The following is a 24,464-nucleotide window of genomic DNA, read 5'->3' on the forward strand; positions in this document are numbered from 1 at the left end:
TGGAGTTCAGTCCTTGAGTGCGTGAAACCTTTTACTGACTGAGTTTGTACAACAAATGCTTTACACTGCCCTCTGGTACTGCCTTACTGCTCGACCAAGCTACCACTTTGGAGAGTAAGGTCAGTCCTGACTTTATCCTCTGTTATACCTCTGGGGTTTGTGGACTCTATACACACTGTACCTTATTCTGGTCCAGTATATATAGAGCCACTTTCTCACACTCACTTCAATTAACCCGCCAAGGTTATGCCAAGTGTATGCTATAGGGCCCTTTAAAAGACATTTGACAGCCTCGTCAGGTTTTCTTTGCCTTCCAGATCAGCCGTTCCTTCTGTGAGTTCCTTATTGTCGTCAGCTTGCTGAAGGGACAGACTAGCCTCTTTCCACTCCTCCTATTTGCTATGCCACCACGGCCTTGACATTTATGATGGGGGTCTCCATTCGAACCACTTCATAGTCGCCATTTGAAGCTATTGATGTTGGAAACTGTTTTTCTGGTTGGGATCCCCATGCCAGTGAGCCGCAATCAATGGGAGTCCGCTGCTCCCAAACCCCTCCAGTTCCATGATTTTTTCCCAGAGTTGGCTTCCGGCCCAAGGTGTGACCCGGTTGGAACTGGATCAATCAATTACCTTCCCTCTTTTTACCCCATGCCACACCCAGATGAGGTGCAGGAGGAGAAGTTTCACCGTCTGTATCTAAGGAGGGTGCTCAAGTATTACCGTACCAAGGACATTAGGACATGAGACCAGGTCTTTGTAGGATACGCATGCAGCCAAACCGCAAAGCAGTACAGATAAGAAAGAACCCCGTCTACTTGGATCATCTTATGTATCAAATTTGCTATGCCCTTTGTAGGAAATCTGCCTTTTCTGTGTGGTCGCCCCGATTTTTACCTTTAGCTGAACTCTTGATATTTGTCCTGTTAAATCTCTTCACCAGTAGTAAACCGCCTGAGCTCCACCTTTAAACATGGCTGAACTGCCTTATTCCAAATTGGCAAGTTTGACTTGCCCATATGTTCCTAGAATATAGTATAAAAAGTGCACGTAGGGCCTGGAAGTTAAATGCCACTTGTTGACTGTAGCAGCCATTGAGCCGGCCACTGCAGCAGCAGAGTAAACATGACATCAGGCCTACCCGGTGCAGCTTAACTACTGCAGTGTAACCTTACAGTACAACCTGTCAAAGAAACCCTTTTTGACAAGAGAAAACCTTTCTTTAAAATAATAATATCAACTCTATGTAGGCCTTGAAGCCCGCAAAGTAGGAATGCTTGATATTTTTAAGTTAGGAACGTAGAAAATGAATGCTACCATGCCCCTTCAGTATCAAGGCCCAAAGTCAATTTTGGGCCACAGATTGAATCCAAGCATTTATTTATTATTTATTTATTTTTGATATTTAATAAAGCGCGAACAAATGCCCGCAGGCGTCTCGGCGCTGTTACTATTGCAGACTTCTCCTATGCTGAGCTTCATACTTTTTAGAGGTTAAACAACCAGGTTTTCAATTGCTTTCTGAATGACAAGAGGTTTGGCCTGGATCTGATGGATTGGGGGAGTGTGTTCCATAATTTCGGGGCAGCAACCAGAAAAAGTCGATCTCCCCAAGTGACGAATTTCGTTCGATTTAGATGAACGGAGAGGTCGAGCAGGATTGTATGGAGTGAGGTGGTCTCTCAGGAATTGAGGTGCTTGTTGGTGCAGTGATTTATAAACTATGCACAAGGTCTTAAATTTGACTCTGTTCCTGATGGGGAGCCAGTGATAGCTTCTTATGGTGTTAGCTATGGGTTTGAATCTGGGAATTCCCGAGAGAAGTCTGGCAGCTGCGTTCTGCACTGTCTGCATTTTCTTAATGACCCTGATTTGGGCATTGGCTAACAAGCCATTGCAGTAATCTAACGCAGACAGGACTAGCGCGCTTACCAGTGTCTTGCCTACATTCTTTGGGAGAAAAGGAAGGATCTTTTTTACCAGACGTAGTTTATAAAAAGCCGTAGCGGCTGTCTGATTAGCGTGCGCCATGAAGTCCAGGTTGTTATCAAAGATAACACCTAAGTTCCTCACCTTAGGGGTTGGTTTAGGCAGAGCTCCAAAGGATGGTGGCCACCAATCTGGAGACCAGTTGGGACAGAGATGTCCAAAGGTTACCACCTCGGTTTTTTCGGAGTTCAATTTTAAACAGTTTGCCAACATCCATTGTCCGATGGCCAGCATACCTGTTTTAAAACTCTCCGCTACTGTTTCTCCATCATTTTTGATGGTTAGAATCAGCTGAGTGTCATCCGCATATGAGGTAAGGGTCATCTCATGAGCTTTGATGGTTTTAGCTAGGTCCGACACATAGATGTTAAATAGTGTCGGACTTAGGGATGAACCTTGAGGTACCCCACATGGCAAGGACAACTCTGCTGATTCGAACGGTCCTAGCGTCACTGCTTGTGATCTATCCGTCAGGAATGATGCCAATAGGTCCTTGGCTAGGCCCTGCACGCCCATCTTTTCAACACGGTCGACCAAAATCTGATGGTCGACCGTGTCGAAAGCTGCCGATAGGTCTAAAAGCACCAACAGTGCTGAGCCTCCTTGGTCTCGGATGACTCTAATGTCATCCGCAGCCTTAATTAGGGCCGTTTCTGTTCCATGAAACTTGCGAAACCCAAATTGGGTTTCATCGAGAAGATGGTATTGCTCGATAAAAGCTGCAAGTTGGCTGTTCATGGCCTTTTCTGCCACTTTGGCCAGAAAAGGAAGGTTGGCAATAGGTCTATAATTTTTTAGCTCTGTTTTATCTAGACCAGATTTTTTCAGAAGGGGCTTCAGTAGGGTTTTTTTTAACGGGCTCGGTAGGTTCCTGTACTGAACATCAGGTTACAAATTTGAGTTATAACTGGAATCAAAATATTCATTAATGGGCGTAGGGTTTTCAAGGGACATGGATCCAATGCTGAACCCGATTTAATTGAGTTGATAATGTCTTTAACTTGGTTCTCTGAGATTTCCACAAACCGTGGGAGTGTGTTACTAGTAGGTGGTATATTTATTTCGTTAGTGCTATAAGTAGCAGAAGAGGTGAATGCAGAATAGATATCATTCACGTTTGTAAAAAAGAAAGAAGCTAAAGAATCACAGAAGATTTGTGAGGTTGGGGGATTAAGGTCAGGGGCATTTCCTGCCAACTGCCTGGTTATCTCATAAAGCCTTTTGTTGGAGTTTTTTGTGCTCTCAATTTGCTCACTAAAATACTTTTTTTTGGCCTCCATGATCAAAGATTTGTACTGGGTTAAGAGTTCCTTATAGTTGTTTTTGCTTTCATCATCATAGTTTTTCCTCCAGTGCCTTTCTCTGTTTCTACAGAGCTGTTTATGTTTTTGTAGTTCCTCAGAATACCAAGGCGCTGAAGGGGAGTTCCTGTTTCTAGATATGAGTTTAATCGGTACTAATTTACTAGTGGCGTGATCCAGCCAATCTTGATATTGCTTTGTTGCCATTTCTGGGTCGTTGGACAATATTGGTTTGGAATTGCCCAGTGACACCTTAAGGTTCGGAATGTTAAGGCCCTTCCAGACTTTGAAAGGTTCACGTCTAAGGGAGGATGCTCTTGAAATGGGTGCCTCATAAATCATTATTGTACCTAAGACCAAATGATGGTCAGTCCAGGTCATAGGGAGGACATCGGTAATTTGCAGATCTTCCAAACTAGTTAAGATGCCATCCAGAGTATGTCCTGCAACATGGGAGGGTCCATTCACCAGTTGTGAGAGCCCGAAAACCTCCATCTCTGACAGGAGGGTCAAGGTGTCTTTATCCCCATTATTGTCTAGATGGAAGTTAAAGTCTCCCAACACTGTTATAGACTTCTCGGTTGCTAGGGATTCCAAGATGGTGACAACCTCTGTAAGGTCTTTGCAAAGTCAACAGGCTGTGCCTTTAAAAGGCGAGTGCTGCTGACCTATTGGATTTGCCAGTGCTTGTTTATTTTTACTTTACCCTTGCGGTGAACGTTTCTGGAGGGTTACACCTGGCACAGCCCTCTGCGAGTGCATGTGTCAGATACAGAAACAAAACATGAGAATGTGAGGTGCTGAGACCCTTTACTATAGCGCCTACTGAGGATGGGGAGGAGGGTGAAACGATGAGCCGGGGGCGCTCTTCTCTGCTATCACCTCTAAGATGACCGACAGCCACTGGCTGAGGAGGAGAGGAAGCTCACATCAACCTCATGCTTCTTTGCTGGGCATCACTGTGACTTCCCTGACCCACCAGCCATGGGTGCAAAGCCGTTTATAACACCTCCCGGGCGTGTTTCCCACAGCCAGCGGAAGGAAACATGTGTCACACTGTGTTACATAGTGTGAATAAGAAAGAACTGCCATGCGATGACCAGGACATGCATATGGGGTGGAACATAGGACAAGGTCTGCTTTAGAAGCAGGAAACCCAAACATTTTCAAACAATGAGAGCTCCCTTTCAAATTCTCCTTCTACATCCTCGACCGTCAGCCAACGTCACCCAGTACAAGCAGTCCTTGTCTAGGACCAGGACCTCAGTCTGGTGCCCACTCCTCATGAGGAAATCTACCAACGTCCTTCAGTAAATGGCGCAAAAAGCACCGAGCTGACCCTTCGAGCTGGAAGTAGAGCGGCCAAGTTAAGGTGGGGGATCCTAAGCATGTTCACTGTGGGGGGGCACTTTGGAGAAGCTGGTCCAGGAGGTACCTTTGTCCATCCTGGAGCCAAGAGAACATCAAAGTCCCACCAGCTGGCAGTGTGGGGGGGCTATGACTCCTTGCTGATGTAACTGGACCAGGGCCCAAAGGCTTCCCACCTGTGACCTCGCAGCCTTTCCATGTGGATGTGAATCTTTGGGCCTCTCCCTGGGAACAGCCGACATAAGCCAACCCTTCTACCCTGCCCATCTGACCAGGGTGGAGGAGTGGATAACACGTGACAAGTACATGACCCTACCTTCAATACCCCAAGCTGACCGTCCTACTGGAGCAATCCATGTCTGGCTACCTCTCACGTATACGGCTCGAGTTGGCCATCCAGCCTAGCTTAGTGGCCAATTATGGAAACAGGAGGTGCCAACGAACAAATGAGAGGGCCAAGGAGACCGGCTGCTGCACGTGGCAGTCTCCTCAGTAGCAGTAAGAGAAGAACTTGGCCTAATACCAGGACGCTCCGCACTGGGCTCCCTGTCAACCCTGGAGGGAGAGGTGGGGACCAGGCAGAGCATGTGATGCAAAGCACTCTGCCAGCGACTATATGTGGCAACATTTCGATGCATAATTTGCCATATGCCCTCACCTCTATGTGTATAAATAGCTCACCTGATACCCACCTAACTCTTGGACACAAGCCAGCCCTCATGCCACCTTGATGAACTCAATGGTGCCCACCCAGCCCTGAAGACGCCCTGCTGCTCAACAATGCCCTACCATTTAAATGACAAATTTATTGGCATAAAAAGTAATGAGATGTTTCTAGTCTATAATTTCCATGGCTGGATCTTGTCTTGGACCTTTCTCAGGGTGCTGCAATCTAAGGCGGACCAGCTGTCTCAGCTCCGCCTCCTATCTCTCCACGATGGGTCGCCGCCCGTCTCGTACTCTCTATAAATGTTTGATTTGGAGCTGTGTCAGGAAGGCCGAGGCTTGAGCTGAAGGTGGAGGATCCGCTCACTCTCCAGATACCGTCCTGGTGACCAGACTCAGTGCCCACTCCAGCATCCACCATGTGGTGCCTTCACGGTCTCCTCGCACCCCAGGCTTTGGGCCTTCTCGTCTTCATCTCCTGCAGTCATGTGACCTGTGAGTATCGTACGCCGTTGGCTCTTGGTCCAGAGAGGACAGAAGGAACCTGTGCCCTCAGATGAGTAGACAGATCCTCTGAGTTGATCTTAGCGGGGGTCCGTGCTGATCCCACTAATAATCCCTGGGGACATGAAAGGCATCATCATGTGGTGTCTCCTTTGAGATTTATGTTTTTGGAGCCAGATGTACACAGTGCCGGCATGACTTGCGGGTGGCTGGGCGGGCACGGGGGGCCACAGATTGGGCAAAGACAAAAAAAACCACACAAAAAGTATATACTTTTACTTTGCCGCCAGGTCCGGGACTGCTCCTTGCTCCTGCTCTCCTCATGGGTCTTGAGGAACAGGAAGCCAGGAAGAACAGCCAGGTTCCCCTGACCAATCACAAGTCTGCAATGCAGTGTTGTGATTGGTAAGCACCCGTACTACCCTGACCAATCTCAACGCTGAAATGCAGTGTTGTGATTAGTTTTGAGCATCCTAGTTGGACGCTCAACCAGGGAATGGGGGCCCGGTATGTTCTCCACGCAGCCTGCAATGCAGCCTGCATGCAGAACGGGAAAGTGCGCATGACTGGTTTGAGCAGCCCGAGAGGGCCGACCACACAGCCATTGCACACTTAGGAGTGGGGAGACCCCTCCTCCCCTGCCCTGCTCTGAAAGCAGAGCGCCCCGCATGCAAAGGAAACATAAAATGAGAATAACTCAAACTTGTATTTTTTTCTTTACTTTACACTGCTCAAAAGCAGTGGGCGATGCTCCTCCGCCATAGCGGAGGAGCCGCCACTGGATGTAGAAAACCTTTGAGCAGGCCCACAAACCTTGATTCTCTAAATTTGTGATCACTAAAAAGTTTCCCCTGAGTCCTAATCCCAGTTCTGGAGTCTGTAACTTTTAGTGATGACTAAAATAGGTTTAAACATGGTTTGTGAATTACTCCTCAAGGAGCACATTGTGGCCGTCTCTTTAAAATACCCAATCGTGACAGGATTTCCACCTGCAAACCATTGATAAGTGGCCGACTCTCAAGTTGGGGTGGTAACTTATTCGCACAAAGTCAGAGCTCTCTTCTGGACCCTTCTTTGTAATTGCAGTCAAAGTTTCAGGGGGGTAGGCGGTGGTCCAGTGGCCCATTGCCGAATGGTACTGACATTTTCCAAAAAGAATAGAATTTGATGAAGGTTTCCTTCAAAGACATCTGGCTGCTTTAAAAAAACTTTTTTGAAAAGCAATCAATGAGACCCTTGCAGGCCACCGTCCCTGTGACTGAGATCAACTGTAGCGGGTTGTAAATTGAGACCTGCCCAATAAATAATTCGGCAGCGTGGGCTGTGACTCACTACGATCCCTTATTTTCACCAACCAACCTGTAAGTAAATTGTTAGGTTCACGAAATAAACGGCTGGTTGCGAAAAGTAGAGTTTCTCACCTGTGGCTTTTTGCAATCTCAGGGTTGGTACAGCTGGCATTTGCATCTCTAATTACACGGTTGGCAGAACATTGTGAACAGAAAGTCTGAACATAAGGGCAGCTTGGATGCAGAAAGTCTGATTGCCCTAAAGAGCCTGGGGGACAAGGCTTGTGCAAGGTCAGTGAGGGATGAGCAACACAACCAGAAATGTAGAGATATTCCATAATGAAGTTACACAAAATACCAGGTTTACAGATGTGATGTAATATGCCTCCTTCTTTGCTCAGATCACCTTAAGATAGATTTGAATTCACTGAGTGAGGAGGAAGCTGGGATCTCAAGAGGCAGTGAGGTCCAGAGAAGGAACTATGAGGTCCAGTGAAGGAACTATGAGGTCCAGGGATGGAACTGTGAGGTCCAGGGATGGGACTGTGAGGTCCAGGGATGGGACCTGTGAGGTCCAGGGATGCGACCTGTGAGGTCCAGGGATGGGACCTGTGAGGTCCAGGGATGCGACCTGTGAGGTCCAGGGATGGGACCTGTGAGGTCCAGGGATGGGACCTGTAAGGTCCAGAGATGGGACCTGTGAGGTCCAGAGATGGACCTGTGAGGTCCAGGGATGGGACCTGTGAGGTTCAGGGATGGGACCTGTGAGGTCCAGGGATGGAACTGTGAGGTCCAGTGAAGGAACAGTGAGATCCAGTATTGGGTCTGTGAGGTCCAGGGATGGAACTGTGAGGTCCAGGGATGGGCGCTGTGGGTTCCAGTGATGGGACATATGAGGTACAAGGGATAAACGCAGATTCTACATGTGGGGCTTTGGGCTCAGCTGGAGGACCGGAAGTTCCTGATGGGGGTATAACAGGACAGTGTGTTCGCAAAGGTAGTACGCAACATACCGTACACCACAGTAAAAACAATTGTCAACAATTCGTAGAGCTCCCTGTCTTTATCTGAGAGCCCAGCTTCGAGGTGAAAGGAGGGTAAAACTGTGCTTGAAGGGCTGCACACGGTTGAATGACAAAACCATGCATGCGGTTATATCACATGCCTTCACAACGCGGTCTTTAATACAACTGCTTATTTTCCACGTGTGCCTTTACCATGCGTGCCTTTACCATGCATATCTTTACAGCAAATTTCTTTGTAAATGCATAATCGGTAAAGGCATATACGTGGTAAAGATGACACTATGACCTCCCGGCCCTGAGTCCTAAAACATGGCCCCAGCCCTGCAAACGACTCCACACCAGCCCTAAAAACTACCCTGACCCCCCGCCCTGACCCTTAAAACACAGCCCCCAGCCCTAAAATCCACCCTGACCCCAGCGCCCTGCCCTGAACCCTTTAAACCTGGCCCCAGCCAAAAAAACGACCCGGGCCCCAGTCCTTGAAACATCTTATCTCCCTGCCCGGAGCCCTGAGCCCTAAAACCGACCCCCGCCCTTCTTACCAAGCCGCGTCCCGGCCCTTCCTGTTCCTTCCATTCTCCCCACCTCTCCACTCTGTATCTAGAGCATCGACTACCTTTACTACACATCTGCGTGGTAAAGGCAAGGGTAGTAACGCTTGTGCGGTAAAGGCACGCGTGGTTCCGTCTGCGTTGTAAATGCTGTTTCCCGCTGCACACAAGTGATTGGCCTCGTTTCTTTGCCAATAGAAATGAGAAGATATTAGCAACAGTGCCCTGAAGGAATCATTCATGGCCAACATATCATTGTTCACTCAATACTAAGAAATGTATTGTAAAATGCCAAGAGTCAAGAAGGAAAGAAAGATATGGTTAAAAAATGTCTGAAATGAATCTGTATACATTTGATTTGCTATAACAACTGATATTAAGCAGCTTTAAAGTAATTAGAGAGTGAGAGGTGTTCAAAGTGTGAGGTAGACGTAGAGAGCCCAGGACTGTGCAGATGACACAAAATATTGAACTACAAAGGACAAAAGCAGTAAAAAGAGGTGACAATTCAGTAATGTGTGTGGAAAGGTTATAGATAACAGTTCATAGTAATTTCATTGCACATATGTGTGTTCAGTAATGCACATCTTTTTCCGCTGGTATAATGTTGACAACGTTTCGGCCTTTCATAATTCACCTGATCATCATCAGGACAAAGCATTAAAGCAGCACCAAAAATATATATTGCTGCGTGAAAGTAAAAGCGGAAAATGAATCCAGTATCCCTCATAAACCAAACAATTATTAACATTAAAAGAGTAATTGGAGACTATATAATGGGTATCTGCAAATTCAGCACTGGGGTAATCTGAAAAAAGAAACAAACAGTCCTGTACTATGCATGTAGTTGAAAGATAACTGAAGGTGTCAAGGTGTGCAAGCAGTGACACATCGAAGTGGGGAGTTAGTAAAATAATTTATGGATTTACCTTACATATATAATGCTCCTGAAAAATGAAATAAAAAAAGGAGCTGATAAAGTAAGAAAACTGCATGTGAAGAAAGTAAGTATGAAATTAAATAGACTACTCAGAAGGAGTTGTAATAAGTCATACTGCTAAAACAAGGGAAATTGGAACCAGTGCTAACCAGCCACTGATAAGTAAGCCTAAATTCAAAAGCAAAAAGACCAGATTCAACCCTTGATAATCCTTACTAGATTGTTATAAGGAAAACAGAAGTATCAGTATCTGTCAGGGAATTAGTCCTCCATCCAACCATCTTTCAGCCCCTACCACTGCACTAGAAGGCTGTGATCATTTATCTGATACTTTTGTCATGGTCGTCTTTGTAATTTTGGAAACCATATCTTCTATGTCGCAAAATGTCACAAACTGATATGTAGGTTCTATGTTCACTTGGGACACTATGCACTTGATTTTTGAACAATGTGAATACTCATTTATAAAAATATTTGGATTACCAACATGTGTCCTGCAGGGTGCAGTACCATATGTGACCAAAATAGGTCCCCTTTTGGCCACATATGGTACTGAACCCTGCAACATGGCTAGGTAAAAAACATTGCCATTTATAATGCCAATAACTCCAACTTTGTTGACATGCAGTGCTGTTGCTTTGCTCTCTAGAGACTTCTAGGTGAAATTTGTGGTACTGCACATAGGCATGCAGTGCTGGTGCCTTTCTCACTAGGGACCTCTATGAGCAGCTTGTGGTACTGCACCGAGACATGCAGTGCTGGTGCCTTGCTCACTATAGACCTCTAGGAGCAGCTTGCGGTACTGCACCTAGACATGCAGTGCTGGTGCCTTGCTCACTAGGAACCTCTGGAGCAGCTTGCGGTACTCCTGGCTGACTACGCAAGCATTTGCAATGCACTAGGTCTGGCATTACTGAAATGCGAAAGTATGAGCTATCGGCACTGCATTATTATTTGAAACAACAATACCTCAAACTATCAGTAATGTGAGACCTTTTGCAATGCAAATGATTGTTTGAGAAAAGAGAGGGGGGGCGAGAAAACAGATGATGGAGTCTTCGGATAGTCCAGTTTTTATAGATTATTTTGGGGATTTTATTACTGGATGGACACAAAGTATTCACAAACGGGATACGGATATTGTCCTGCCTCTGCTTGCGAGGTAGTAGTGACTTCATAGGGCAATATCAAGCCCATTTAATAATCGAAATATCAACTGTTTTGGGTAGCTCCTGTCAAGTCATTTATTTGCAAGGGCTGCCGACTCGTGGAAATAGTCACTGTGCCATTTGCAATTTCTACATATCTGTAGCGATTGTCCAAGTAGTAAACCATCACACAATCCCCTAGGATGGTTAATTGGATATTGAAGGAGCGTGTTTCTCTCAGTTGGTTGCCGATACAGTAACGTGCCAAGTTTGCCATCACAGATCGAAATCGTGAAGTCAAGAAATTGTAGCTTATTGTTTTTTCCATCAAAATTGAATGTGAGACGAAAATTTATTGTTCAGCTATATAATTAAACTTGAGAGTGGTTCACTGTTGCCATTCAAAATAATACAACATTGTAGGTGTACTCTTTCAGCTGGCGGATGTTGTCAATAAAAGGATTATTGTGTGTAAACACTCTAAGTCATCTACGTAAAGAACTGCAAAATTTGGAGCAAACCAACCCTGATCAATGACCCTTTCTTTTGAAGGTAGAAAGTGTCTTTGTACAGAGAGGGGCATATTTACAATAAAAGTGACTCAGGGTCCATTAGGATGGCGGGCGGATCACCCCCGACAGGGCGGCGGTAGCCAATGCCGGCCTGGCGGGGGCGATCCGCCAGCCATCCTTGCAGAAATGACCCCCCGCCATATTATTATGGTTGGGGGGTCTGCAGCAGACGGAAAGACTGTCCGACGCATTTCCGCCCCGGTCGCCTTGCGACTGTGGCGGGAAAGGCTGCAATATGGTGGCGGTGACTGTTTGACACCGCCAGCCATATTACAATGTGTGCTGGTGAATGCCTTTCTGTGGTGGTGTTGCGGGCCCCCAGGGACTCCAGGGGTGTGGGGGGTGCACATGGGGGTACTTATTGTACCCTTGTGCATTTCAAAGAACAACGTGGCAGGCACCGTGCAGTGCCTGTCACGTTGTGCTTCGAAATGCACAACATGTATTTTTAGAATTGCAGTGGGCGGTGCAGATGTTAAAAATACAGGATGCGCTCACCACTGTGGCGGGCGTATCCTAATTTCCCCCATGGGACCCCCGCCCTTTATGGCAGGCGGTCCCTTTCTAAGATGGGATGCCCGCCCGTCATCCTAATGGCCCCCTCAGTACGTGCTGCAAGCCATTTGGCTGCGCCGAACTGCATCACTTTCAAAGCACAGGGATGCGACATATTTACAAAAATATGTGGCATCCCTAAGCTTTCCCCTGCACTGACACACAATTAGCTGTCATGCGCTGAGGCAGGCACGCTTGCACCATAGCGCAAAGATGCCTGAGTCACAGGGATGATTGTTTATGTACAGGAAGGTGTCCTTTCCTGCACATAAACAATCTAAAATGGCGTTTTTCAACTTCTATGTGTGCTGATTAACCCCTTAAGCGCTGCCGTCGGCCAACGGTCGTCGCGAGCACTACCTTGCCAGTGCTGCGCACGACCGTTGGCCGACGGGCCAGCGCTCGTTATTCGAACGTTCAGCACTGGGTGCCGAACGTTCGACGCAGCAAAGGGGTTAATGCAGCACACACAGAACTTGTAAAACGTAATTTATTTAAAGGATTGTTTATGTGCAGGAAGGGACACCTTCCTGCACTTAAACAATCATTAGAGGTTATTTCCTCGTTATATGTGTGCTGCAGAATGAAGCATGCATGGAAAGAGGAGAAAAATGAGGAGAAATGAATACCTTGCACCTTCCAGTGTCTCTTGCAACCTGTTGACTTTACCAATTTGTGGGGCGCAGGATTCCAGATTTACTTGATTTAAGCCACACCCTTATTTACACAGGCCGCAGCCCTTTAAAGGACGCCTGTTTGCACCTCTTTGGCTTCAACTCTTTCAGAGATCCGTTTTTTGTAATCCCATTTAACGCCATTTGCTTAGGCATGCAATAATGTGCGTATGTTAGGCATGCAATAATGTGTGTGTTAGGGATGTAATGATGTGTGTGTTAGGCATGCAATAATGTGCGTGTGTTAGGCTTGTAATCATGTGCGTATGTTAGGCATGTAATGATGTGTGTGTTAGGGATGTAATGATGTGTGTGTTAGGGATGTAATGATGTGCGTGTGTTAGGCATGCAATAATGTGCGTGTGTTAGGCATGCAATAATGTGCGTGTGTTAGGCATGTAATGATGTGTGTGTTAGGCTTGCAATAATGTGCGTGTGTTAGGCATGTAATGATGTGTGTGTGTTAGGGATGTAATGTGCGTGTGCGCATGCCTGGGACGTGATGTCCTTCGTGTGTGAGCGTATATTATGGGGATGTGAATGTGAGATGGTATGTGTTAGTGTGTCGTTCTATTGAAAACATATGTTCCCAGCTTCATGAATGGCTCCCTTGTCTCTTGTCCTTACAGATTCCTTTCCACTCGATGGGGTCAAAGGGCAGAGCTCCCAGGAAGTGCCTTACTCTTCCAGTAATTCAGGTACATTTCTGTCAAATACAAGGGACCTTCAGCACAAAGCCTATAAACTCCTTTGAAATACAAAATTTGTAGCCAATAGGCTCAAGTCCCTGCAGTTTTTATAGCGCTTGTTTTTTTCTACAGGCTCCAGAGGGGAAACAAGCGCGCCCTTCAACAACGATCCTGGGGCGACAGGTGGAGCGGCGGGAGTGGGCGGAATTCAAGGTAAAATGCGCCCTCGCAGGCCACCACAAAGAAGTGTAAAAAGTGAATTTATAACCCTTTGTGTTTGGCATTCCTTGTGCACTTCTCCTGCCCCCCTCTGTGTCCCTCCCTCCAGTGGGCTGCTTGTTCCCACCAGTCCCCCCCACTTCTGTGTTTGTCCTTGCTGTTGCTTGCTCTGCCTTCTCCCTCCCTCCCACCCACCCTTGTTTGTCCAGTCCCCGACTCACCCTCCCTAGTCGTTGCCCTCCACCGCCATGACTAAAAACAAGCATTGGCATAGCCAATAGGTCTCGCCTTTGGCTAAACACTTATAAGGTCCCAAAGGTGAGACCTATTGGCTATGCAAACACTTGTTGTTTTGAGAATCTTCTCACCCTAGCACATAGCAATCAGAAATTTTGGCAGTTATGATGGGCAGAAAAGTGGGGGGTGGAGAGGGGGCTGCAAAGACATGCTCTCAATGACGTGCTGCAACTAAAAGAAGAAAAAAAACTTCTCAAGTGCCAGAAGTCTATGGACACTGTTTACGAACTGTCTCACGGTGACGCAGAGCTGCTGACACTGCTGGTTGCTAAGGTGATGCCGGGAACGAGGCTACAGTTGTGCTAGCGCAAATGGCGGCTTCCGATCCTGCGCTCTCCTCCCTCCCCCCCACCCCCCGGGGCTGGCAGTCACAGTGAGCGGCACTGGACAGTGTCACATGCAGAAGTACTGTCTAACGGTGGGCGGCCAGCTACGCTCCGTCTGCGGAGTGTGCGTAGTGCCGCCTACTCCGCATTTTGCGGAGCTGGCGGAGCCAGGCGGCACTACGCACGCTCCGCAGACGGAGCGTAGCTGGCCGCCACCCGCCTCCCTCCCGCCCTCCCTAAATACTTTGAAATAAAGGAATGAAATAATTTAAAAAGCACTTACCTTGCCGCCGCTGCCCGCCGCGTCCCCGGGGCTCACTATCTTCCGTCTTCCGTCCGCTTTACTAATGCGCATGCGCGGGCGGCCGCGCATGCGCATTTTCACGAGAAAATGCGCATGCGCGGCCGCCCGCGCATGCGCATTAGTATAGAAGACGGAAGACGGAAGATAGCGAGCCCCGGGGACGCGGCGTGCAGCGGCGGCAAGGTAAGTGCTTTTTAAATTATTTCATTCCTTTATTTCAAAGTATTTAGGGAGGGCGGGAGGGAGGCGGGTGGCGGGGCTGGCGGCCAGTGGTGTTTGCGGAGTGGGGCTACGCGGAGTGCGGAGGTGGGCGTAGTTTCTCGCCCACTTCGCGTAGCTCCGCGAAGCCCCACTCCGCGAACTCCGCCCAGGGTTAGTACTGTCCCTTCGAATGATAACAGGCTTGCTGAAAAGATCAGTACGGGTGCACATTAAAGGTATAGCAGCACAATTGAGAAGTCATGTTACTGCCCAATGAAAAGATTTCAAGCCCTGCAGAGGGGTGCCTGTAACGTCATTTGCTGTGCCTCTGCCCTGACCCCACAGCCTGCTGTCTATTAAAGCGACGGTGTTTCAAAGGCAAATACGCCTTTGGCTTCAAAGAACAGAAAGTGAAACGTGCAGAAGAAGAAAGAAGCGCAGTCGAGAATGCAGACTGCAACTGCAGTGTCCCGCGAGTGGTGCGCGTGCACACACACTTAGCGTTTCCCTTGCGGGAGCGAGCAGGGGCACCATCTGTTTGCAAGATAATTACAAACAGATGTTGCCAAAGCTCGCTCCCGCACGGGAATCGACAAACGTGCACGCGTTGCCATTGAATGCAATGCAAAGTGTGCACATTTTTGGGCAAAAAAGCAAATGGATTCCTAAAGGTCTCCTCCTATGCAGCGCATGCGCGTTGAGTAGGCGAAACCTAAAAAAGTGCTCAGTTGCAGGCTGCAGCGCTTGTTTTTTATACTTTCAATTCTGCTGCACAGCAACCACGATAAAACTTTGACAAAGCCAGCAGATTTCACATAAGCGAAACCTAGGAGCTTTGCCAAAGCCTGTTTACAGAGGTGGAAAGTAGGGGATTGTGCAGGATTGGATTTCTGTTTCTAGGCCGGATCCGGGATTCGGCAGACCCAGGGAACATGGTGAATTTGGCCTGGTGTCATGGGGAATAATTCAGCAGCGCCCGCACTGTGTCTGCTGGGAGCAGGAAGGTTGAGGCAGAGAGGAGGCATTCTGGTTTGAGATTGCTGCTGGGCTCAAAACAAAGGCCTGATTTAAAGGTCCATCAGCCCCCCTTTTGTTCATGTATCAGTCTTGCTGGGAGCCATCAGGAGCCTAAAACCTAGACAACAATGCAATAGAAGGAAACAAAGGTGCAAAGCTTGTTATCCCTTCACAAGTATTTAAGAGAAACTATTGGAGGCAAGCTTTTAACTTTTGTCACCTCCCTATGTAAGAAATGTGCTCGCTCTGTAAGAATGCAGGCCTTATCTGTCTGTATGAGTAATTACACAAATCTTGTTTTAAATGGCAGCTACTCATTAGGTTGAGCCTGTGCAGCGCATACACTGCTCTGCGAGCCATGCTGCATTGGAGTATGTACTTCAGGCCCGCCTACTCTCCTCCCATATTTGTCATTGGCTTGTGCCATTGTCCTTCGTAAATGCTGGCTTCTGATTCGTTATTAGGCTTGTTAGTCCCTCCTTAGTACAGCCTTGTCTTCATTTCAACCTCCCAAGAGGACTGGCAGTTTTACTTCGGTTGTTACACAGTACGTATTCTTTACTCTGTAATCACTATTTTCTTTAATGAGTTTCTCTTTCTGCAGGACGGTCAAGCATTTGGAATGCGAGAGTTTAAGCTATTGGTATTGTAAATAACAATGCCTTTTATTTATGTTTTAAAAACCAAAGCATAAATAAAAGCCATTGTCATTTACATTGCCAATAGCTTGAACTCATGTAACTGCGAGACCTGTTGCATTGCAGATGCTTGTTGTTTTATTACATCAATGCACAGGAACTGTAACGTGAGACAAAAGGGTTATAAGGCTTGGCAGTCACACATCATCCGTACCTGTAGACACTACCTGCTAAGAGTGAATGGGGGGAGAAACACAAAGTCAGGATGTAAAATGTAACGCAGTGATTGTGCTTCTCTGTGGTAGCACGACTTTGTACCTCTCAAAAGAAGCCCCTGTTGTTAATCTGACAATAACAACAGATTGAGGAAAAACCAAGAATCTAAACCCATGACTTGCAGTTTGCGTGCAGTTCCTTGATGCCGGTAAATAGATCACTGCGCTATATTAGAAGGATTGCAGCTTATGAACCAGCCGTAACATAATTATCTCGGTGTCTAAAGCAGTTGCCCACTTTCCAACCTACATGAAATACGAATCTGTGCTCTGCATGTTACATAATATGCTTTGCAGCAGGCGCACTAACCCTCGGTGCTATTTTATGAGTCAAAAGTGTGACTGGACCAAAGACAGAGCTCTCCCAGGGCTGTGTTAACCACCAGAGTGATTGTAACACTATCAGAATCCCTTCAAAATCACTGGGCACAAAGATCTCTGCAGCAGGTGTCTTAACCTTCTAAGGTATGTTAAATGCAGCCTTTTTGTGACCAATTAAGTATTCTAGATTTACTGTCACATATGTCCTTGCCCTCGATTTCTTAGCAAACGTTTTTTGTTTATAAATGTATAAGTTAACTGTCATTTTCAAGCTCCCCCCTTGTGACTCTACTCTCTTTCCTCTGCCACATCACAAACTCCAGTTTTTGGCTTACCAGGGTAATTCCTTCCCAATTCCAGCTCTGCTTATTTAAAATTGCTTTTCTTGGGGTTGCCTGCCGGATCCCCTCTTCCATCTGCTTTGTAATCCTTCTGACTTTACTTCTCTTTCTCCTCCTCTCCCCTCCCTGCCTCAATCCCCGCAAACTGTTTTGTTTGGGGTGTAGGGGGGTGTCAGGGGTGGGGAAGATGGCTTTCTTACCCCCTTCCCACGCTCTTCCGTTTGCCCACTTTATTTGTGAGGGGTCCCTTCCACACCCTCATCTCTCCTCCTAACCCTTTCCGTACTCTGCCCCCCTCTACCTTTCTCTCCTTCTCATTTTAGCTTTATTATTGAAACTATATTTCCACCCAATGGGACAATATGTAACGGTAAATCTAGGGGTTGGAACTACCGGTCCGATTACCAGGATCCCTCCTTGATTTCCTGTGTGTTCCTGTCCATGCTCCGGTGTTACCGTACTGGTCGGTACTGGTACAGTGGCGTAACGAACCTTGAGGGGGCCCCCATGCAGGGTACGTGAAGGGGCCCACTCCGGACTCAATCTAGAGCTCCCCAGCAGAAGTGCGGTGCTGACGGGGCCCCCTGGAGGGTGAGGCCCCCCGCACCGCGGGGGCTGCAGGGGCCTGTGTTACGCCCCTGTACTGGTACCTCCAGCGACTGGAATTACCGGTCCGATTACCAGGAGCCTTTGTGTTATTTGCCACTCTCCGGAGTGGGAGAGTGGAAAAGGCGACAGCGGATGCTTTCAATGAACTCACCTTTTCCTGCTTTTCCCGTGTTCTGTCGCAGGTATGGGGGTCTACGGGCAGCCGCTTGGCTCAGTCATAAACTCTACTACAGGAAGCACTTCGGAAGCCCCCACCTCACTGGCACTCACCTCAGCCTCGCCCAGTCTTCAAGAGAACGCAACTCTCTCCAATGACTCCGCCGTCTATGCCGTCAATGAGGTCCCCCCACTGGCTGCTGGAGGGTCGGAAGACACCGTGACTTCCTATGGGAACAGTGGCCAGGCAAGCGCTGCCCCCCCTATGGCGGAGAGTGCCCCCCCTCCGCTGGACACGGCTGCCAACGGTGGAAACCCTGGTGAGTATGGTGAACATGGCATCACAAGAGTGAAGAGGTCACTGAGGTCATGTGTGGGCCCTCTTCCTATCAAGGGGGCTCACTGCACGCATGGGCTGACTGCACAATGGGAACAGCGACACCAGGGGTCTCGCTCGTGGCACCGGGGTCTCACTGTAGCAGGGGTCTCGCTCGCTGCACCGGGGTCTGTACCAGGGTGTCTCGCAGCACCAAGGGTCTTTCTATCACAGAGGCTCACTGCTCTGGGGGTCTTGCAGTACCTGGGTTCTTCCTATTACACAGGCTTACTGCATTCAGGGTCTGACTGGACCATGGGTCTGACTGGACCAGGGGTCTGACTGCAGGGGTCTCGCTCCACCAAGGGTCTTCCTATCACAGAGGCTTGCTGCTCTGGAGGTCTTGCAGCACCTGTGTTCTTCCTATTATGTGGGCTCATTGTTCGCAAGGACTCTCTGCACCAGGTGTGTCACTGCACCAAGGATCTCACTGTACCAAGGGTCTCAGTGTACCAGGGGTCTCACTGTACCAGGGGTAGCACAGCTCCAGGGGTCTCATTGTACCAGGGGTCTCACTGCACCAGGGGTATCACTGCCTCAGGGGTATCGATGCACCAGGGGTCTCACTTCACCATGGGTCTCACTGCAACAGGGGGTCTCGCTGCACCAAGGGTGTTCCCATCAAAGAGGGTCTCTGCTCCCGGGGTCTTGCATCATATGGGTTCTTCTTATTACATGGGTTCACTGCACCCAGGGGCTCTCTGCACCAGGGGTTTCAATGCTCAAGGGGTCTCACTGTACCAGGGGATCTCACTGCACCAGGGGGTCTCACTGCACCAGCAGGTCTCTGCACCAGGTGTATCAATACACCAGGGTCTCACTGGACCACGGGTCTCCCTGCACCTGGAGGCCTCTCTGCACCAAGGAGCTCCCCATCGCAGAGGCTGGCTGCTCTAGGGGTCTCACTGTATCAGCGGCCTCAATGCACCAGTGGTCTCACTGTACCAGGAGTCTCACTGTACACATGGGTCTCACTGCAACAGGGGGGTCTCGCTGCACCAGGGGTCTCACTGTACATGGGGTTCTCGCTGCACCAAGGCTGTTCCCATCACAGAGGGTTACTGCTCCTGGGGTCTTGCACCACCTAGGTTCTTCCTGTTACATGGGCTCACTGCACCCATGGGCTCTCTGTACCAGGGGTATCAATGCACCAGCGGTCTCACTGGACCAGAGGTCTTGCTGCACCAGGAGGTCTCGCTGCACCAAGGATCTTCCCATCCCAGACGCTGGCTGCTACTGTGGTCTTGCAGCACCTGGGGTCTCCCTATTACATAAGCTCAGGGTCTCACTGCACCAGGGGTCTCACTGCATCAGGAGGCATTGCTGCACCAAAGGTCTTCCTATCACAGGCTTGCTGCTCCGGGGGTCTTGCAGTACCTGGGTTCTTCCTATTATGCAGGCCTACTGCATCCAGGGGCTCACTGCCCTAGGGGTACGATGCAGCAGAGGTCTCACTGCACCAGGGGTCTCACTTCCCTGGGGTATCGATGCACCAGGGGTCTCACTGCGCCAGGAGTCTCAATGCCTCAGGGGTATCGATGCACCAGGGGTCGCACTGCACCAGGGGTTTTACTGCACCTGGGGGTCTCGCTGCACCAAGGGTGTTCCCATCACAGAGGGTCGCTGCTCCCAGGGTCTTGCACCATGCGGATTCTTCCTATTACATGGGTTCACTGCACCCAGGGGCTCTCTGCACCAGGGGTATCAATGCACAAGGGTCTCACTGGATCAGGGGTCTCACTGCACCAGGAGGTCTCTCTGCACCAAGGAACTTTCCATCACAGAGGCTGGATGCTCCAGGGGTCTCACTGTACCAGGGGACTCAATGCACCAGGGGTCTCACTATACCAGGGGTCCCACCGTACACTTGGGTCTCACTGCACCAGGGGTCTCACTGCCCCAGGGGGTCTTGCTGCACCAAGGGTATTTCCATCACAGAGGGTCGCTGCTCCCGGGGTGTTGCACCGTATTGATTGTTCCTATTATAAGGTTTCACTGCACCCAGGGGCTCTCTGCACCAGGGGTATCAATGCACAAGGGTCTCACTGCACCAGGGGTCTCACTGCACCAGGAGGACTCTCTGCACCAAGGGTGTTCCCATCACAGAGGATGGCTGCTCCAGGGGTATCACTGTACCAGGGGACTCAATGCACCTGGGTCTCACTGTACCGGGGGTATAAATGCACCAGGGTCTCACTAGACCAGGGGTTTCACTGCACCAGGAGGTCTCTCTGCACCAAGGAGCTCCCCATCACAGAGGCTGGCTTCTTCAGGGGTCTCACTGTACCAGGGGACTCAATGCACCAGGGGACTCAATGCACCAGGGGTCTCACTGTACCTAGGGTCTCACTGTACACATGGGTCTCACTGCACCAGGGGTCTCACTGCACCAGGGGTTCTCGCTACACCAAGGGTATTCCCATCACAGAGGGTGGCTGCTCCAGGGTTCTCACTGTACCAGTGGACTCAATGCACCAGGGGTCTCACTTTACCAGGGGACTCAATGCACCAGAGGTCTCACTGTACCTGGGGACTCAATGCACCAGGGGTCTCACTATACCAGGGGACTCAATGCACCAGGGGGATCCTCTGGGTTCTCCTGAAGAGGAAGGATTGAATCCAGTCCAGGGCGACTTCTTGTATCCCTGCGTTGCACAGTCTAGGTGCGAAAGGTCTAGAAGGATAAGGGCCATGGTGTATCCCTGGTTGAATAGCGTGCAGATATTGTCAGTGGCGGCAAGGAGGGCGGTCTCGGTGCAGTGATTGCTGTTGAATCCAGACTGGGAGGCGTCTAGGATGGAGTTCTCTTCTATGAAGGCGGTCAGCTAGGCGTTTACAAGTCTCTCTGTGACTTTGGCCGCAAAGGGGAGGAGAGAGATGGGCCGGTAGTTTTTCAGATCCGTTGGGTCGGCTGATGGTTTCTTGAGGAGGGGTTTTACCTCCACCCGTTTCCAGTCGTCTGGGCAGGACGGGCCCGATTCACAGAACTAACTTAAGAAAAAATCCTAAACTTACTACTTTTGGTATTCACAGAAGTTAGGATTTTGTCTTAAGTTAGTTCTGTGAATCGGGCCGACGTTTGGAAAGGGGTTTTTGAACTGTGCCGAATGTGGTGGATAAGCCAGTTGCTGAAATGAGAAAAGGCCTGGGTAAGGATGTCTATTTTCTTCTTGAGATAAAATATATATAAGTCCGGAGTATATAGAAAGGGGGCCTGTGGTGTACAGGGGAGGGCGGAGGCTTATGTTGTTCTTTCATGGCAGTCGTTGGGATGGGCTTGTGGTTCCTGTAGTCGGATGCAGGTGGAGTAGAGTGGGAAAAAGTAGAGGGTTAAGGTGACAAGGTTTCATGAACAGTAGAGAATCAACCTGTGTGTGAAGCCACAACTCCCTCCTCTCTCCCCAGGCCCAGATGCCTCAGACGCCGGGGCAGACACGAAGGGGCCATCGGACGGCGCCGCCAACAAAGGCTCAGACGATAACGGCGAGGAGGACGTGGTTGTCGTCATCGTGTCAAATGATGACGGAGATGGTAATAACGACGGAAATGACGTCAATGGCTCAGATGGTAATAACGACGGAAATGACGTGAATGGCTCAGATGGTAATAACGACAAAAATTACGTCAATGGCTCAGATGGTGATAATGATGACGACGTCAATGGCTCAGATGGTGATCATGATGACGACAGTGGGACTTTCATGAAAGGTGAGCTGGTGATGTCATCAACGACCAGAGAAACCCATGCGAGCATAGAAAGGGCACCTTGTGGGGGGATAAGAACAGCCAGGTTTGATGGCTCAGAGCCATGGCCTCTGACCTGTGCCAGCTTCCAGGGTTACACAGCAGCAGTGCTAGTTAGACACTCCTGCTCGGGACCCCCTGCTGGCTGCTGATGTGCGCTGTGAAGCTACTCTCAGGGTGATCCAGCCGCATATCAAAAGGAGGGCTGCTCAGCATCTGTGGAGTGCAAGGACTCCCAGCCCGCGACGTGTGTGGAGTTGAGTTGTGATAACTTACGCCGAAGCAATGTGACTTTGAGTTACATTTACTCCTGAGATTAACCTGGCACCAGGCTGTGGACCTCTGAAGTAGTCCCTGAGTAAATGAATCAGGGGGGGTAACAGTAATTACATTTACTGATGTATTCAGAGCGGGTTTGGGTGGTGTTGATTCCTGGAGAGGACGCTTTCCTTCAGACTCACTTGAGGGGTGATCCTTGTTGAGGGGTTGTATGGCATTACAACACAGGCTTTTACCACGCGTGCCAGTACAATGCTGTTTTTACAACGCAAGTCGTTACAACGACTTGCGCTGTAAGCGCTGGATAGTGGAATAGTTTAATTTCCGATTCCAACTCCAGCCCACGTTACAGTAGGGAAGATGTTGGAATAGAAAATTAAACTATTCCCTATCCAACAGCGCCCTCCAGCGCAAGTCGTTGTAACGACTTGCATTGTAATAGCAGCTTTGTAATGGTAGCGCCTGGTAATACCCGGGTTGTAAAGTCTGTTCCCCTTGTTGAGGTACACACGCCTATGACGACCGGGAAGTGTTATTTGTATTGTGTTAACCCATGGTGTAGACCTGAGTGCTGCATTCTACATTCACCTGAACTCTTGGTTCGGGTGCATACTGACTGCTGTCCGTGAGCATAGGATGGATGCGACACTGAGAAGATTGAAGCCTTGCATGCTTTGCGGAAACATTGAGGAGCCTTGAGTTCTGTTAACTCCAGTCTTAAAGCGCCTGATGTTGGAGAGTCAGTGTGAGGCGCTCGAGCCGTGGAACACCTGTACCTAGAGGGTGCCATGGAGAGGATCCCTCACCGGTGTGAATCCTGGAGGCAGGGGCTCAGGGAGTGGCCTTGGGTTGGTGCTCAGTCGGGCACTAGAGGTACTTGTGCTGCATCTCAGAGAGACATCCTTTACTGATTGGTGGAGTGGGGCTTGAGGAGTGTAAGATCATGTGCACTGTGGGATACACACACCAGCCCCTCTTGGCTGAGGAGTAGCGAGCTGCGTGCACCTCTGCAAGATGCCTCGCTGTGTGCTCACTGAACAGACCGCAGAGTCGTATCACAGAGCCTTGAAACTGAACCTCTGTGTGGGTAACCCCATCAAAAGAGTGGGGAGGATCTATGTGTACCAGGCACTTGTGGGTTATACTAGCTGGTGCTGTTGCATTATGCCGGGCTCACTGTGCCACTGAAGTCAAGCTATCCTGGCTGAAGAGGGGTGAAACCCCAAAACCGGTCCTAGGATGCTTGTTTCCGGTCCAGGGAGGACCTGGCTTGGCAGTTCAGGCTGGACTTTTCCCATGAGGCACAGGGTCAGACTGAATAGCCAATGGCCTGGTCTAAGCTGGGGTGGCATGGTGACCAAAAGAATGATGGATTTAACCCAGATCTCTTTACTGGGGATGAATGTTTTGATTTGTTCTGCATTCCGTCCATCAGTTGTGTGTCTTTTGCTTGCATTATCCATGGCATGCAGTAATGCCACTGCACAGCATGTGTCGTGGGGAACGTGAGGGTAAATGCGGACATGTAGTAGTGCCATTGAAGAGCGCTGGTCATGTGGGAGATCTGTTGATATGTAGTAGTGTCACTGGAGAGCACTGGCTGCATTGTGTGTGGGAGTACCATAAAGACATGTAGTAGTGCCACTGGTCACGTGTGTGGGAGTACATGTTGACATGTAGTAGTGCCACTGGAGAGCACTGGTTGTTTGGTGCGTGGGATTACCTGTTGTCATGTAGCAGTGCCAAGGGATAGCACTGGTCACCTGGTGTGTAGGAGTACCTGTTGGCATGTAGTTTATCCACTGAAGAGCACTGGTTGCGTGGTGTGTGTGAGTACCTTTGGATATGGAGTTTACACGCTGGAGCGCACTGGTTGTTTTGTGTGTGTGAGTACCTGTGGATATGTAGTTTACACGCTGGAGCGCACTGGTTGTGTGGTGTCTGCGAGTACCTGTTGACGTAGTTTATCAACTGGAGAGCAGTGGGTGCATGGTGTGTGGGAGTACCTATAGACATGTATCAGTGCCACTGGAGAGCACTGGTCGTGTGGTGTGTGGGAGTTCTTGTTGATATGTAGCAGTGCCTCTGAAC

At 49.1% G+C, this 24,464-nt stretch overlaps 1 protein-coding gene across 1 annotated transcript in view; it reads left to right on the plus strand.

Annotated features, from left to right (window-relative positions):
* Positions 1 to 5,642: 5,642 nt before the first annotated feature.
* LOC147710023 (uncharacterized) overlaps positions 5,643 to 24,464 on the plus strand; it is a 32,438-nt gene continuing 13,616 nt past the window's right edge. Inside the window, exons 1-5 of the mRNA XM_086920695.1 lie at positions 5,643 to 5,818; positions 13,211 to 13,279; positions 13,403 to 13,483; positions 18,001 to 18,294; positions 21,756 to 22,058. Coding sequence (XP_086776821.1) covers positions 5,743 to 5,818; positions 13,211 to 13,279; positions 13,403 to 13,483; positions 18,001 to 18,294; positions 21,756 to 22,058 — 823 coding nt within the window. The 5' untranslated portion in view covers positions 5,643 to 5,742. The remainder of the gene's footprint in view (positions 5,819 to 13,210; positions 13,280 to 13,402; positions 13,484 to 18,000; positions 18,295 to 21,755; positions 22,059 to 24,464) is intronic.

Source organism: Lissotriton vulgaris, chromosome 5 (genome assembly GCF_964263255.1).
Source record: "Lissotriton vulgaris chromosome 5, aLisVul1.2, whole genome shotgun sequence".
NCBI lineage: Eukaryota > Metazoa > Chordata > Amphibia > Caudata > Salamandridae > Lissotriton > Lissotriton vulgaris.